Source organism: Sciurus carolinensis, chromosome 5 (genome assembly GCF_902686445.1).
Source record: "Sciurus carolinensis chromosome 5, mSciCar1.2, whole genome shotgun sequence".
In the NCBI taxonomy this organism is placed as follows: Eukaryota; Metazoa; Chordata; class Mammalia; order Rodentia; family Sciuridae; genus Sciurus; species Sciurus carolinensis.
Window position 1 is genome coordinate 89,730,061 of NC_062217.1, and position 15,338 is coordinate 89,745,398.

The 15,338-nt window shown below is 35.6% G+C and overlaps 1 protein-coding gene across 9 annotated transcripts in view; it reads left to right on the forward strand.

The window, feature by feature from the left end:
• The window catches only part of Ankrd26 (ankyrin repeat domain containing 26), a 120,366-nt gene that overhangs the window by 51,075 nt on the left and 53,953 nt on the right, over positions 1-15,338 (forward strand). For all 9 annotated transcript variants that reach the window (XM_047552213.1, XM_047552212.1, XM_047552214.1 and 6 more), the window contains 3 exons: positions 3,417-3,450; positions 5,533-5,674; positions 9,013-9,226. In XM_047552213.1, coding sequence (XP_047408169.1) covers positions 3,417-3,450; positions 5,533-5,674; positions 9,013-9,226 — 390 coding nt within the window. The remainder of the gene's footprint in view (positions 1-3,416; positions 3,451-5,532; positions 5,675-9,012; positions 9,227-15,338) is intronic.

Below are 15,338 nucleotides of genomic sequence, written 5' to 3' on the forward strand. Positions count from 1 at the left end.
TTGAGTTTTCTCCCTCTTTCTCTTTGTTAGTGTGGCTAAGGGTTTATCAATTTTATTTATTTTTTCAAAGAACCAACTATTTATTTTGTTAATTTTTCCGATTGTTTCTTTTGTTTCGATTTCGTTGATTTCGGCTCTGATTTTAACTATTTCCTGTCTTCTACTACTTTTGGTATTGGTCTGCTCTTCTTTTTCTAGTGCTTTGAGCTGTAGTGTTAAGTCGTTTATTTGTTGATTTCTACTTCTTTTTTTGAATGCACCCCATGAAATAAATCTTCCTCTAAGTACTGCTTTCATAGTGTCCCAGAGATTTTGATATGATGTGTCTTTGTTCTCGTTTACTTCTAAGAATTTTTTTATTTCCCTCCCGATGTCTTCTGTTATCCATTCATCATATAATAGTGTATTATTTAGTCTCCAGGTATTGGAGAAGTTTCTGTTTTTTATTCTGTCATTTATTTCTAATTTCAATCCATTATGATCTGATAGAGTACAAGGTAGTATCTCTATCTTCTTGTATTTGCTAACAGTAGCTTTGTGGCATAAAATATGGTCTACTTTAGAGAAGGATCCATGTGCTGCTGAGAAGAAAGTGTATTCGTTCTTTGTTGGATGGTATATTCTATATATGTCCATTAAGTCTAAATTGCTGATTGTATTGTTGAGATCTATAGTTTCTTTATTCAATTTTTGTTTGGACGATCTATCCAGTGGTGAGAGAGGTGTGTTAAAATCGCCTAGTATTATTGTGTTGTGGTCTATTTGATTTCTGGAATTGAGAAGGATTTGTTTGACGTACGTGGATGAGCCAATGTTCGGGGCATAGATATTTATGATTGTTATGTCTTGCTGATTTATGCTTCCCTTAAGCAGCATGTAATGTCCTTCTTTATCCCTTCTGACTAGTTTTGGTTTGAAGTCCACATTATCTGAGATGAAGATGGATACTCCAGCTTTTTTGCTGTGTCCGTGTGCATGGTATGTTTTTCCCCATCCTTTCACCTTTAGTCTATGGGTGTCTCTTTCTATGAGATGAGTCTCTTGCAGGCAGCATATTGTTGGATTTTTCTTTTTAATCCAATCTGCCAGTCTGTGTCTTTTGATTGATGAATTCAGGCCATTAACATTCAGGGTTATTATTGTGATATGATTTGTATTCCCAGTCAATTGACTCATATTTGTTTTTGACATGATTTGATTTCTCCTTTATTTGGCTATTCCTTTAGGCTAGCGCCTCCTGTTGCTGATTTGCATCGTTGTTTTTCATCTCTTCCTCATGGAATATTTTGCTGAGAATGTTCTGTAATGCTGGCTTTCTTTTTGTAAATTCCTTTAGCTTTTGTTTATCATGGAAGGATCTTATTTCATCGTCAAATTTGAAGGTAAGTTTTGCTGGGTATAAGATTCTTGGTTGGCATCCGTTTTCTTTCAGGGCTTGGTATATGTTGTTCCAGGCCCTTCTAGCTTTTAGGGTCTGGATTGAAAAATCTGCTGATATTCTTATTGGTTTCCCTCTGAATGTAATTTGATTCTTTTCTCTCTTGGCCTTTAAAATTCTGTCTTTATTTTGTATGTTAGGTATTTTCATAATAATGTGCCTTGGTGTGGGTCTGTTGTAATTTTGTATGTTTGGAGTTCTATAAGCCTCTTGTACTTGGTTTTCCATTTCATTCTTCAGATTTGGGAAATTTTCTGATATTATTTCATTGAATAGATTGTTCATTCCTTTGGTTTGTTTCTCTAAGCCTTCCTCAATCCCAATAATTCTTAAATTTGGCCTTTTCATGATATCCCATAATTCTTGTAGATAATGTTCATGATTTCTTACCATCTTCTCTGTTTGGCCAACTTTGCTTTCAAGATTAAATAATTTGTCTTCAATGTCTGAGGTTCTGTCTTCCAGGTGTTCTATCCTATTGGTTATGCTTTCTATGGAGTTTTTCACTTGGTTTATTGTTTCCTTCATTTCAAGGATTTCAGTTTGGTTTTTTTTTCAGTATCTCTAACTCTTTATTGAAATGATCTCTTGCTTCCCGTATTTGGTCTTTTAACTGTTGATTGGTGCGATCATTTAATGCCTGCATTTGCTCTTTCATCTCCTCCTTCAATGCCTGCATTTGCTCTTTCATCTCCTCATTAGCTTCCCTGATCGTTTTAATTACGTACATTCTGAACTCCCTTTCTGACATTTCTTCTGCTGTGCTGTCATTGGGTTTTATTGATGTAGTATCTAGGTTTGTTTGGGACATTTTCTTCCCTTGTTTTCTCATATTGGTCAGTTGTCAGTGGGACCCTGAGATATTGCAGTTTTCCGCTATTGGCTTATAGTGTCCCGGTAGATTTCCAGTGTATCACCTCCCAGCCTTCAGTAGCCTGATGTCTTGGAGGAATCTGATAAAGCAACTCATCCGAAGAAAACTGCCCCTAGCCCCCTACTGGTTCCACGGTTTGGAACTGGCTCTGTGCAGAAAGGCTCTCACTGTGGGCCTGCACCGTGCAGCTGGCCGTGTGGGAGGAGCCCACTGCCGGAGCGTGGAAGGCTACCTTGGGAAGACTCTAGCTGCCCTGCCCGGCTCCAATAAGCCACCTCTATCTGGGCCTGCCACCCGGGCCGAGCTTTACCCAGTGGGCAGACTCACCCGTGGCTCTATTTCAGTCCGAGTCTCTCAATGCCTCCCCTTCTTAACTCCTGGGTTCTGGAGTGACTGGGGGTGCAGTCTCCCTCTAGGCCGCCATCTTGGATCGCCCCGTGAAGAGAGCCTGCAGCCAGAGTGGGCAGAGCCGCCTGAAGAGGTCTCTGGCTGCCCTGCCCTAATCCCAGGGGCTGCTTACGGATCGAGGCTCTCCGCTGGTTCGTTGCCGGAGTATGCTGGGCTGCAGTGGCTCCGGGACTCGTAGCTTGTTCTGGTCAGAAAGGCTCTCACTAGCGGGCCAGTTCCCTTCCGAGAACCTGGAGAAGGTGGCTGTGTGGGCGGGGCCCACCGCCGGAGTGCGCAGGGCTGCCTGTGGATGACTCTAGCTTCCCTGCCCGGCTCCGATAAGCCACCTCTATCTGGGCCTGCCACCTGGGCCGAGCTTTACCCAGTGGGCAGACTCACCCGTGGCTCTATTTCAGTCCGAGTCTCTCAATGCCTCCCCTTCTTAACTCCTGGGTTCTGGAGCGACTGGGGGTGCAGTCTCCCTCTAGGCCGCCATCTTGGATCCAATTGTTATTTTCTTGTAGTATCATTTGTTGTCCCTTCATGTTACTCTTTATTTATAGTTGAATTCCTTATAGAAAATTCTTACATTTTAAATTACCTATTAATTTTATGAATAGGAAAAAATTTTAAATGCAAATATATAAAGTGATAATAGTTCAGATAGTCTTTACATATTTAATATTTGCCTGTAAAAATTTTATGCTTCTATTTTAGGCCCATGAAGAAAGCATCTTTTGAAAAGGAAAAGGTATTGTAAAAGCTAATCATTATAGAAATATACATTTAAAGATACATTATAAAAGGTAAAGTGAAAGAATAGAGAATCCTTTGCTATGGCTACATATTTCCTTTGAAAAAGTGATTAAGAAGTAGTGGTCATTGATAGAGTTATCCTTTTGACAAAAGTCAATTTTTTTTTTTTTTAGATTCAAGATATTTTATTAACAGCTACTACAAACAGTAAGATAGTTCACTTCGATTACCAAGTACAAAATCAACATACAAAAATCAGTAGTTTACATATATTCAAACAGTCTTATGGAAGAGTTAATAGAATAAAAGATTTCATATATAACAGTAACAAAAAAATATGTTTCTCAACAAAAATGTAAGACCTATTAAAAATTAAAATTAAAATACCACTGAAGCCAAAAAAAATAGTGTTTCTACAAATAGAGGGACCATATTATTGTGTAAATTAATTTGTAAATTTAACAAAATCTCAGTGAAAACGTAACAGTTCTAAGCTATATTACCTGATTTTTTAGTGAAAAAAATAAACGCAGAAGTGGGACCAGCACTAAAACATATTAAGGCATTTTTAAAAGCATAACTAATTTAAGAGTATCATACTGGTCTATTAGCAAAACAGAATGCCCAGATGTAGGTACATTCAGAAATTGAATGTATAAAGAGGACATCATCTCAAATTATTGGGAAAAAGAAGTAGTCAATAAATGTTATAGGGATAAGTAAAGTAATATCCCTGCCTTACCTATGTACCATGATAAATTCCATTTGTATCAAAGATATTTTTTAAATAACACAACCAGTAAATAATGAGAAGAAAATTTGAAAATTTTTTCTTTACAAATCTGGAGTTAGCAAGAACTATCTAACCTTTCATGACTCAAAATCCTCATAAATTATTTCACTGGTACTTTTTGTTACATAAAAATTTTTTATGGAAATTAGCATCATAAATAAACTTTTTTAAAAAAGACAACTAAGGGAGATATTTACAGCTCATATCACAAAGAGCTATCCTTCTTAACATGTAATTTGACAAAATCTTAACCCTTTCAAAACATAGAAAAAGGAATAAAACTTGCTACTAAAAAACAAGAAGATAGTTAACTTCACTCATTAAAAAAGAGAAATGTAAATTAAAACTACGGATGAAAAGACTGTTTTCTCTCTCTCTCCATTGGCAAAATTCCAAAGTTAGCTTACATACTCTATTGAGAGGACTGTGGAGGAGAAAGCATATTCTCATGCATTCTGACAGTGGTGTGTTAAAGTCACCCAGAATTATTGTGTTGTGGTCTATTTAATTCCTGGAATTGAAAAGGATTTGTTTGACGTACGTGTATGCGTCATTGTTTGGGGCATAAATATTTATGATGGTTTTGTCTTCCTGATTTATGGTTCCCTTAAGCAGTATGAAGTGTCCCTTCTGACTAACTTTGACTTGAAGTGCACTTTATCTGATATAAGGATGGAAACCCCTGCTTTTTTTTTTTCACTGAGTCCATGTACATGGTATGTTTTTCCCCATCCTTTCTTCTTTAGTCTGTGAATGTCTTTTTCTATGAGATGAGTCTCTTGAAGGCAGCATATTGTTGGATCTTGCTTTGTAATTCAGTCTGCCAGTCTATATCTTTTGAGTGATGAGTTTAGGCCATTAACATTCAGAATTATTATTGAGATATGATTTGTATTCCCAGTCATTTTGGCTTATTTTTGGTTTTTAACTTGAAGTCAGTTCTTTTAAGAAGCATGTGCTTCTGCTCATATTACAACGTGGATAGCTGGGTGAGGTAGCACATATCTGTAATCCCAGTGACTCAGGAGGCTGAGGCAAAAGGACTACAAGTTCAAGCCCAGCCTCAACAACTTAGACCCTAAGCAACTTAGTGAGACCTGTCTTAAAATAAAAAAATTAAAAGGTCTGGGTATGTAGTTCATTGTTAATGCACCACTAGGTGGTTCAAGCCCCAGTACCAAAAGAGAAAAGAAAAAACTTAGGAATAATTGTTTCTTCTGTAAATTTAGTATATGGTCTAAATATTTAGAGGGGACATTTTGAAATACTTTATTTATTTTATAGGTCAAAAAACAAATAAATGCTGTGGTTGATCTTGATGACTTAACTCAGTCATCTGAAACAGTCTCAGAGGATTATGAATTGCTTTACCCTAGTTATGAGAATACGTTGCTGCTGATTGAACAACTTAGAATGGAGTGTAAAGGTAGGATCATTGTATAAATATAAGACCTGTTATGTGTACTATATTAACATATACACACATTGCTTAGCATTGCACCATAAACACTGATGTGTTACAGTGCTATTCATATCAGAAGTATGCTTTATATTAAAATAGAATGAGAACTGTTGTGTACACTCTGAGTCAAAGAGCTACAGTAATTCCCATCGTACTTTTCTTAGCATGAATGGTACTCCTGTCTTTTTTGGTAAATGTTTTGTTTTTTTTTTTTGCTTTTTTTTTGTTGTTGTTTGTTTGTTTTGTGTGTGTGTGTGTGTGTTTGGGGTTTTTTTTGCTGTGTTTTGACCACAGGTCAAAAAACTGTTTCTATCTGGAATGCTTCAATAATCTTACAAGTGTTTGCTCTGCTATCCCACCTCCTGCAACCATGATCTGCTTTGAAACCATATTACATATTTTTAAAAATTTAGATCTGATCATTTTAACTCCTGCTTAAAACCCACCCATCCCTTATCATTGTTATAAGGATAAAGATCTCCATCTTCCAGCTTTATCCTGCTTCTTTCTGTGTTCTAACCACTGTTTCAGATATTTGTTCTTATAATAAAATTTTGGTTTTTAATACCTTGAATGAAGTATTATTAATATGTGATAAATTATACATGTGTGAAGTATAGAATTTGATGCATTGTGACACATGTATTAAACACATATAATAATTCATATAATCAAGTGAGTTAATCACTTGATTATATGAATTATTATACAAACATCTCCTAATGTTCCTTCTTATTAAGAAACTGCCAAATTCTTTCCCAAAGTATTTGTACCCTTACTTTCTCAGCAGCAATATAGAAAACTCTGTTCTTCCCTATCTTCACAAACACATAGTATTCTCACTTTTGTTTTGTTTTATTTTGTTAATTTTAGCCATTCTAATGAGTGTCTATTATGCATATCAGTATTATTGTGCATTATGTTCAGGATTAATAATGTTGAATGTCTTTCCATGTACTTTTATTTGCATTTGTATATCTTCTTTGGCGAACTCTCTTTTCAAATATATGTCATTTAAAAACTTAAGTTGTTTATTACTTGTAGAGTTTTTAAATGCTAATTATATATTCTGGATACTATATTTTTTGCAAGACTTTTCTCAGTTAGAGGCTTGTATGATTTTAATCTTAAGTCCAAATTTATGTGTTGTTATATAGAAGAAAACTAATATAACAAGTATAAAATAATATTTCTTGTCTATAAGATAGTATTTTAAAGAAATCATAGGGGATTTTATGTTTTTAATTTTTAATTTTTTTTTTAGTTATACATGACATTAGACATACATGCATGGAGTATAACTCCCCTTTTTGTGATTGTACATGATGTCACGTTATACTGGTCATGTATTCGTATAAGAACATAGGAAAGTTATGTCCAATTCATTCTACTGTTTTTCCTATTCCCATTCCTCCTCCCGTTCTTTCATTTCCCTTTGTTTAATCTAGTGAATTTCTATTCTTCTCCCCATGCCCTGACCCCTGCTTATTGTAAGTTAGCATCACATATCAGAGAGATCATTAGGCCTTTGGTTTTCTGGGATTGACTTATTTCACTTAGCCTGATAGTCTCCAGTTCCATCCATTTACTGGCAAAAGTCATAAAGTCATTCTTCTTTGTGGCTGAGTAATATTTCATTGTGTGTGTGTGTGTGTGTGTGTATATATATATATATATATATATATATAACCACATTTTCTTTGTCCATTCATCTGTTGAAGGGCACCTAGGTTGGTTTTTATACCTTAGCTATTGTGAATTGAGCTGTTATAAACGTTAATGTGACCACATCACTGTAGTATGCTGGTTTTAAGTCCTTCAGGTATAAACCAAAGAGTGGGATAGCTGGGTCAAATGGTAGTTTCATTCCAGATTTTCTGAGGAATCTCCATACTGCTTTCCATAATGGTGGCACCATTTTGCACTCGCACCAACAATGTATGAGTATACTTTTTTCCCCACATCCTTGCCAACATTTATTGTTGCTTATATTGAACATAGTATTGAATAGAATTGCCATTCTGTCAGGAATGAGATGAAAGCTCAGTGTAGTTTTAATTTGCATTTCTTTAATTGCTAGAGATGTTGAACATTTTTTCACATATTTGTTGAACATTCATATTTCTTCTTTTGTGAAGTGTCTGTTCAGTTCTTTTGCCCATTTATTGAGTTCTTTAGGTTTGTCTGTCATAGTGCTGTTTGATTTTTCTCAGCTTGCATCTCCCTAAGTACAATTTGGTTTTTTGGTTTTTTGTTTTGTTTTCTTTTTGAATTTTAGTTTGGAATTCAGTTAGGTTACTTACATATCACTTGAGCCTTCCTGGTCTTTTTATTTTTATGATTTGTTAGGTGTATCAGAACAGTGTTTAACCGAGGGTTAATTCCCCACTGCTCAGTCAAGACCTTTCTGATTACTCATTGCCTAAAGAATTACAAGTTTTTACAATCTGCCTGATAGGAATGACACACTTCCTGGTATAGTTTCCTCTAATCTTTCCAGATGTTTTCTCATTTAGTCTCAGGTAGTTTCCTGGCATACATGTGCTGTTCATTACTCAAATATTCAAGGGTGAACCTCTGCAGATCCCCAGGGTTCTTCCTCTGTATTGCTCCTTCCTCTCCAGTGTTCTATCCTGTGATCTCTCTCTTCCTTAGTTTACCATATTTCATCACCTCAACCTCAGGAAATCTTAGACTCTAATTCAGTTCCTTCAGTGTAATGATCTGGAAGCTCTAACACAGCAGAGAACAGGAACCTTCAGAATGTTTTTACTTCATTTGTTTCCTATTGGAGATTATTGTTTTCATTACCTGAGGGAAATCTGTCTTGAAATTGTTACTTGATGTGTTTTGTCTGTTTTGTGTTTGGTTGTTTCAGGTAGGAACATGAAGCAATACCTGTTAATCATCTTGTCTAGAAGCAAAGCTAATGTTCTTCTTCACCCTCTGCCTAACTGCTTCCTGTTCACCCTTTATTTCTCAGTGTAGCCATCTCTTCCTCAGGAAAGTCATCCTAGACCCAGTATAGATCAGATTCCCTTGTGTGATCACAGAGTTCTGTATTCTTACATAATCCTTCTGAATGTATAATGGTCACTATTTGTCTTTTCCTAGTGGACATTAATCTAAACAAGAGCAGGAGTTTTGTCTGTTCTGTCTGCAGAGGTTAATATAATGTGCTTCACATTGTAGGCACTCAGTATACTTTTGTTCATATATGAATATGTGAATGTGAAAATGCACAGTACTTTTTAGACAAAAATTACTTATATATCTTCTATCTTGTTTTCTCCCTGACGTAGATTCTGTTAGCCTTTTGAAACTTTGGGATGCAGTTCATTCATATAAAAGATTAATAGAACTTAAAAAAAGTCATTGTGAACTACTTACAGGAAAAATTAAAAAGATGGAAAATAAGGTTAGTGAACTACAAAAGGAGCTCTCAGACACAAAAGAAGTGAAATCACAATTAGAACATGAAAAAGTGGAATGGGAAGGAGAACTCCGCAATTTGAGGTATGATATCCTAATTTTAAAGAAATATTTGAACTACTTGTTTATATACTAGAGGTGTGTAGGAAACTTGTAATTATTGACTTACCTTTCAGTGTATGCATAGAAGAGGACTTCTTAATCTTGTGGAGTATCAAATTCTTGAAAATAATAAATGAATTGTCAGCCATGAATACATCCAAACAATTAAATGCATCTTCTTCTATATCAGACTGTTAATGGAAATGTAGAAGTCTGCCATGTAGAAATCTCGCTATTTAACAAATAAAATTTGGATTTGGTTTGGGCGTTTTTTTTTTGTTTTGTTTTGCAACAAACCTAAACGTTATATTGTTTTTGAGATCTTACCACTTTCTTTATTTGTATTTTTTATTAGGGTATTATAGGTGGAGGTTCATTTTGACATAATCATACAAGCATGGAATAATTTGCTGCACTTCAATTCCCAGTACTTGCACATTTCCCCACTTCTTCCTTTCCCCTAATCCCTTTCCTCTACTCTATTGGTCTTTCTTCTATTTATTTATAGTTTTCATATTATTGCTTTATAGATATACATAAAGGTGAAATTCACTGTGCTATATTCATACATGTACATAGAATGATTCAATTTCATTCCACCATTCTCCTTTCCCATCCTTCTTCCCTCCCCACCAATACCTTTTCTTTCCTCCACATATCTCCCTTCTTTTTCATAGAGTCCCTTCCCCTTTTTTTGATTGAGCTTCTGCATATAAAAGAAGCTTCTGCATATAAAAGATCCATTTCCTAATCTGCTTATTTCATAAGCTTTAGCATGATATTCACAAGTTCCATCCATTTACCAGCAACAGCCATAATTTTTTTCTTCTTTATGTCTAGTAAAAATGCATTGTGAATATATACCACTTTTTCTTTATTCATTCTTCTATTATTGCACAACTGGGCTAGTTCCATAATTTGACTATTATGAATTGTGCTGCCCTAACTATTGATATGCCTGTATGACTACAGTATGCTAATTTTAATTCTTTAAGATAAATAACAAAGGGTGGGATAGCTGGGTCATATGGTGGTTTCATCCCTAGTCTTTTGAAAAATCTCTGTATTGCTTTTCAGAGTGGTTGTACTAATTTGCATCCCACTAACAGTATATGAGTCTATCTTTTCCCCCACATCCTCACCAGCATTTATTATTATTTTGTTCTTGATAATTGCCATTCTGACTGGGGTGAGATGAAATCTCAGTGTAGTTTTGATTTGCATTTCCCTGAATGCTAGTGACATTGAACATTTTTTCATGTATTTGTTGGCCATTTTATTTCTTCTTTTGAGAAGTGCCTATTTAGTACTTTTGCCCATGTACTGATTGAATTATTTGGTTTGGGGTGGGTTTTTTTTTTTTTTTTTTTTTTGAGTTCTTTATAGTTTGGATATTGATCCCTTGTTAGAGAAGCAGTTAGCAAAGATTTTATACCATTCTATAAACTCTGTCTTCACACTCTTGTTTCTGTTGCTGTGGGGAAACTTTTTTGTTTGGTATGTTTTTGTTGTGTGTTTTTATTTGTTCTAATTGTATACAAATGGAGCACAACTTCTTGTTTCTCTGATTGTACACAATTCAGAGTCACACTGTTGGTGCAGTCATACATGTACATAGGGTAATAATGTCTGTCTCATTCCACCATCTTTCCCACACCCAAACCCCCCCCTCCCTTACCCTCGCTCCCCTCTGCCCAATCCTAAGTTCCTTCATTCTTCCCTAGCCTCCCGCCATTATGAATCAGCAACCACATATCAGAGAAAACATTTGGCCTTTGGTTTTTTGGGATTGGCTTATTTTGCTTAGCATGTTATTCATGGAGAAGCTTTTTAATTTGATGTCATCCTACTTATTGATTCTTGGTTTTATTTCTTGTGCTTTAGGAGTTTTATTAAGGATATTGATGCCTATGTCATTGTGTTGGAGCATTGAGCCTATGTTTTCTTCTAGCAGTTTCAGAGTTTCTTGATCTAATATCTAGGTCTTTGATCTACTTGGAATTGACTTTTATGTAGGATGAGAGATGGGGATCTGGTTTCATTCTACATGTAGATATCCAATTTTCCCAGCACCATTTATTAAAAAACTGTCTTTTCTCGAAAGTATGTTTTTTACACTTCGTCAGAGTATTAGATGACTATATCTATGTGGATTTATCTTTGTGTCTTCCGGTCTATTCCATTGGACTTCATGTCTCTTGATATCATTTCCATGCTATTTTTGTTACTAAAGCTCTGTAGCATAATCTGAGTCTGATATTGTGATGCTTCCAGTATTGTTCTTCTTTCTTAGGATTGCTTTGGCTATTCTGGGTTTCTTATTCTTTTAAATAAATATTAGAACTATTTTTTCTACTTCTGTGAAAATATGTCATTGGTATTTTAGTGGAAATTGCATTGAATTAGTGTTAAACTTTTGGTAACATGGTCATTTTGACAATATTAATTCTGCCTATCCAAGAACATGGGCAATCTTTGCATCTTCTAAGAACTTTTTCAATTTCTCTTGTCAATGTTATATAGTTTTCTTTTTTCTTTTATAATGATATTTAGTTTATTCCTATAGATACATTTTCTAAGTAAAATTCTGATTTGGGACTTGTTGCATTAAAAAACAGACAGTTGATCTAAAAGGATAACACAAAAATAATTCTATTGAAACCAACAAGTAATACACTCAACTGATTTATGCAATCTGAAAGGACTTAGAGATCCCATGGAGTAAAGTAGGTTATTGGATGGACAAAGGTTTATTTCTTATCCATTTATACAGTTTTCATTGTAGAGATCTTTCACCTCCTTTGTTAGATTTATTCCCTTTTTTTGATTTTGAGGTTATTATGAGTGGAATAGGTTTCCTAATTTTTTTCTCAGTTGATTCATTATTGAAGTATAGGAAAGTGATTGATTTGTATATGTTAATCTTGTATCCTGCTACTTTGCTAACTTGTTTATCAATTTTAGAAATCTTCTGATAGAGTGTTTAGGATCTTCTAGATATAGGATCATGTCCTCTGCAAACAGAGATAATTTCACTGCTTCTTTTCCTTTTTGTATCCCTTTAATTTCCTTCTCTTGCCTGATTGCTCTGGCTAGAATTTCAAGGACTATATTGAATAGGAATGGTGAAAGTGAGCATCCTTAGCTTGTTCCTGATTTTTGAGGAAATGCTTTCAGTTTTTCTCCATCAACATGATGTTGACCTTGGGTTCATTGTATATAGGCTTTATAATGTTGAGGTAAGTTCCTTCTATCCCTAATTTCTCAAATATTTCTAATATGAATGGATACTAAATTTTGTCAAATGCTTTTTCTGCATCTTTTGAGATAATCATGTGATTCTTATCCTTAACTTTATGTGGTGAATTACATTTATTGGTTTATTTGTTTACCCAACCTTGTATCCCTGGGATAAAACCTGCTTGATTATAAAGTACTTTTTTTGTTATTTGTTTAAAAATATTTTTAGTTGTAAATAGACAAAATGCCTTTATTTATTTTTATGTGGTGCTGAGGCTCTAACCCAGTACCTTGCACATCCTAGGCAAACACTCTACCACCAAGCCACAACCCCAGTCATATCACATGCTTCTGAATGCAGTGTGTGTCATAGAATGAATGTGGTAGTGTTCCTTCCCTTTTTACTTTGTGGACTAATTTGAGGAAGATTGGCATTCTTCTTTAGAACTCAGCCTTAAAGCCCTAAAAAAATGAAGAACAAACTAATTCCAAAATCAGTAGAAAACACAAAATAATTAAGAACAAAAATTAATGAAATTGAGAATAAAAAAACACAAAGGATCAAAGCAACAGAGTTGGTTCTAGGGAAAGATAAAAAAAGATTACCCAAACTAGACAAAAGAAAGAAAGATGAAAATCAACAAATTAGAGATAAAAAAGGAGATACCATCACAGACACTTCTGAAATAAAGAGGATCATTAGAAACTATTTTGAAAATTTATACTCCAATAACCTGGAAAATCTCAAAGATATTGACACATTTCTATTCACATATGACCTACTCAAAGTGAACCTAGAGAATATAGAAATCTTAGACCAATATGAAGCAATGAGATTGAAGTAGCAATTAAAAGCCTTCCAACAAAGAAAAGCCCAGGACCAGATTAATTTTTGAAATTTTTCATATTACAATTAATGCTGCAAGGAACACTTTATATAGAAAATATATAGAAAGCTCTTTCCACAGGGCGATCCAAGATGGCACACTAGAGGGTGACCGCATCTCCTGTCACTCCAGAACCCAGGATTCAAGAAGGGGAGGCATTGAAGACTCGGACTAAAATAGAGCCACGGGGTGAGTCTCGCTCACCGGGTGAACCTTGGCCCGGGCAGCAGACCCGGATAGGGCAACTTCTCAGAGCAGAGCAGGGCAGCTAGAGTCTTCCCCAGGTAGCCCTGCTCCCTCCGGCGGCGGGCTCCTCCACACGGCCAGCTTCTAAGAGCAGGCCCCCCAGTGAGAGCCTTTCCGCACAGAACCAGCTCCAAGTTCCGGAGCCAGCGGCGAGCTCTGGCCCGCAGGCAGTTTCATGGACTAGGACAGGGCAGCCAGGGACTTCCCCAAGCAGCCCTGCTCCCTCCGGTGGCAGGCTCCTTTCACGGCCAACGTCTCGGAGCAGACCACCCAGTGAGAGCCTTTCCACACAGAGCCAGCTCCAAGCCCTGGAACCAGTAGCGGGCTAGGGGCAGCATTCTTCAGAAGCACTGTATTATCAAGTTCCTCCAAGACTTCAGGCTACTGAAGGCTGGGAGGTGATATACTGGAAATCTACAGGGACACTATAAGCCAATAGAGGAAATCTGCAATATCTCAGACTCCCACTGACATCTGACCAATATGAGAAAACAAGGGAAGAAAATATCCCAAACAAACCTAGATAATATATCAATAAAACCCAAGGACAGCACAGCAGAAGAAATGTCAGAAAGGGAGTTCAGAATGTACATAATCAAAACAATCAGGGAAGAAAACGAGGAGATAAAAGAGCAAATGCAGGCATTGAAGGAGGAGATGAAAGAGCAAATGCCGGCATTAAATGATCGCACCAATCAACAGTTAAAAGAGCAAATATGGGAAGCAAGAGATCATTTCAATAAAGAGTTAGAGATACTGAGAAAAAGAACATGTATCCGATTTGTTTAGAATAAAAAAATAAATAAAAATTAAAAAAAAAAGAGATACTGAGAAAAAAACAAACAAAAATCCTTGAAATGAAGGAAACAATAAACCAAGTTAAAAACTCCATAGAAAGCATAACTAATAGGATACAACACCTGGAAGACAGAACCTCAGACATTGAAGACAAAATATTGAATCTTGAAAACAAAGTTGACCAAACAGAGAAGATGGTAAGAAATCATGAACAGAATCTACAAGAATTATGGGATATCATGAAACGGCCAAATTAAAGAATTATTGGGATTGAGGAAGGCTTAGAGAAACAAACCAAAGGAATGAACAATCTATTCAATGAAATAATATCAGAAAATTTCCCAAATCTGAAGAATGAAATGGAAAATCAAGTACAAGAGGCTTACCGGACTCCAAATACACAAAATTACAACAGACCCACACCAAGGCACATTATTATGAAAATACCTAACATACAAAATAAAGACAGAATTTTAAAGGCCACGAGACAAAAGAATCAAATTACATTCAGGAGGAAACCAATAAGAATATCAGCAGATTTTTCAATCCAGACCCTAAAAACTAGAAGGGCCTGGAACAACATTTACCAAGCCCTGAAAGAAAACAGATGCCAACCAAGAATATTATACCCAGCAAAACTTACTTTCAGATTTGGCGACAAAATAAGATCCTTCCATGATAAACAAAAGCTAAAGGAATTTACAAAAAGAAAACCGGCATTACAGAACATTGTCAGCAAAATATTCCATGAGGAAGAGATGAAAATCAATGATGCAAATCAGCAACGGGAGGAACTAGCCTAAAGGAATAGCCAAATAAAGGAGAAACCAAATCATGTCAAAAAACAAAAATGAGTCAAATGACTGGGAATACAAATCATATCTCAATAATAACCCTGAATGTTAATGGCCTGAACTCATCAA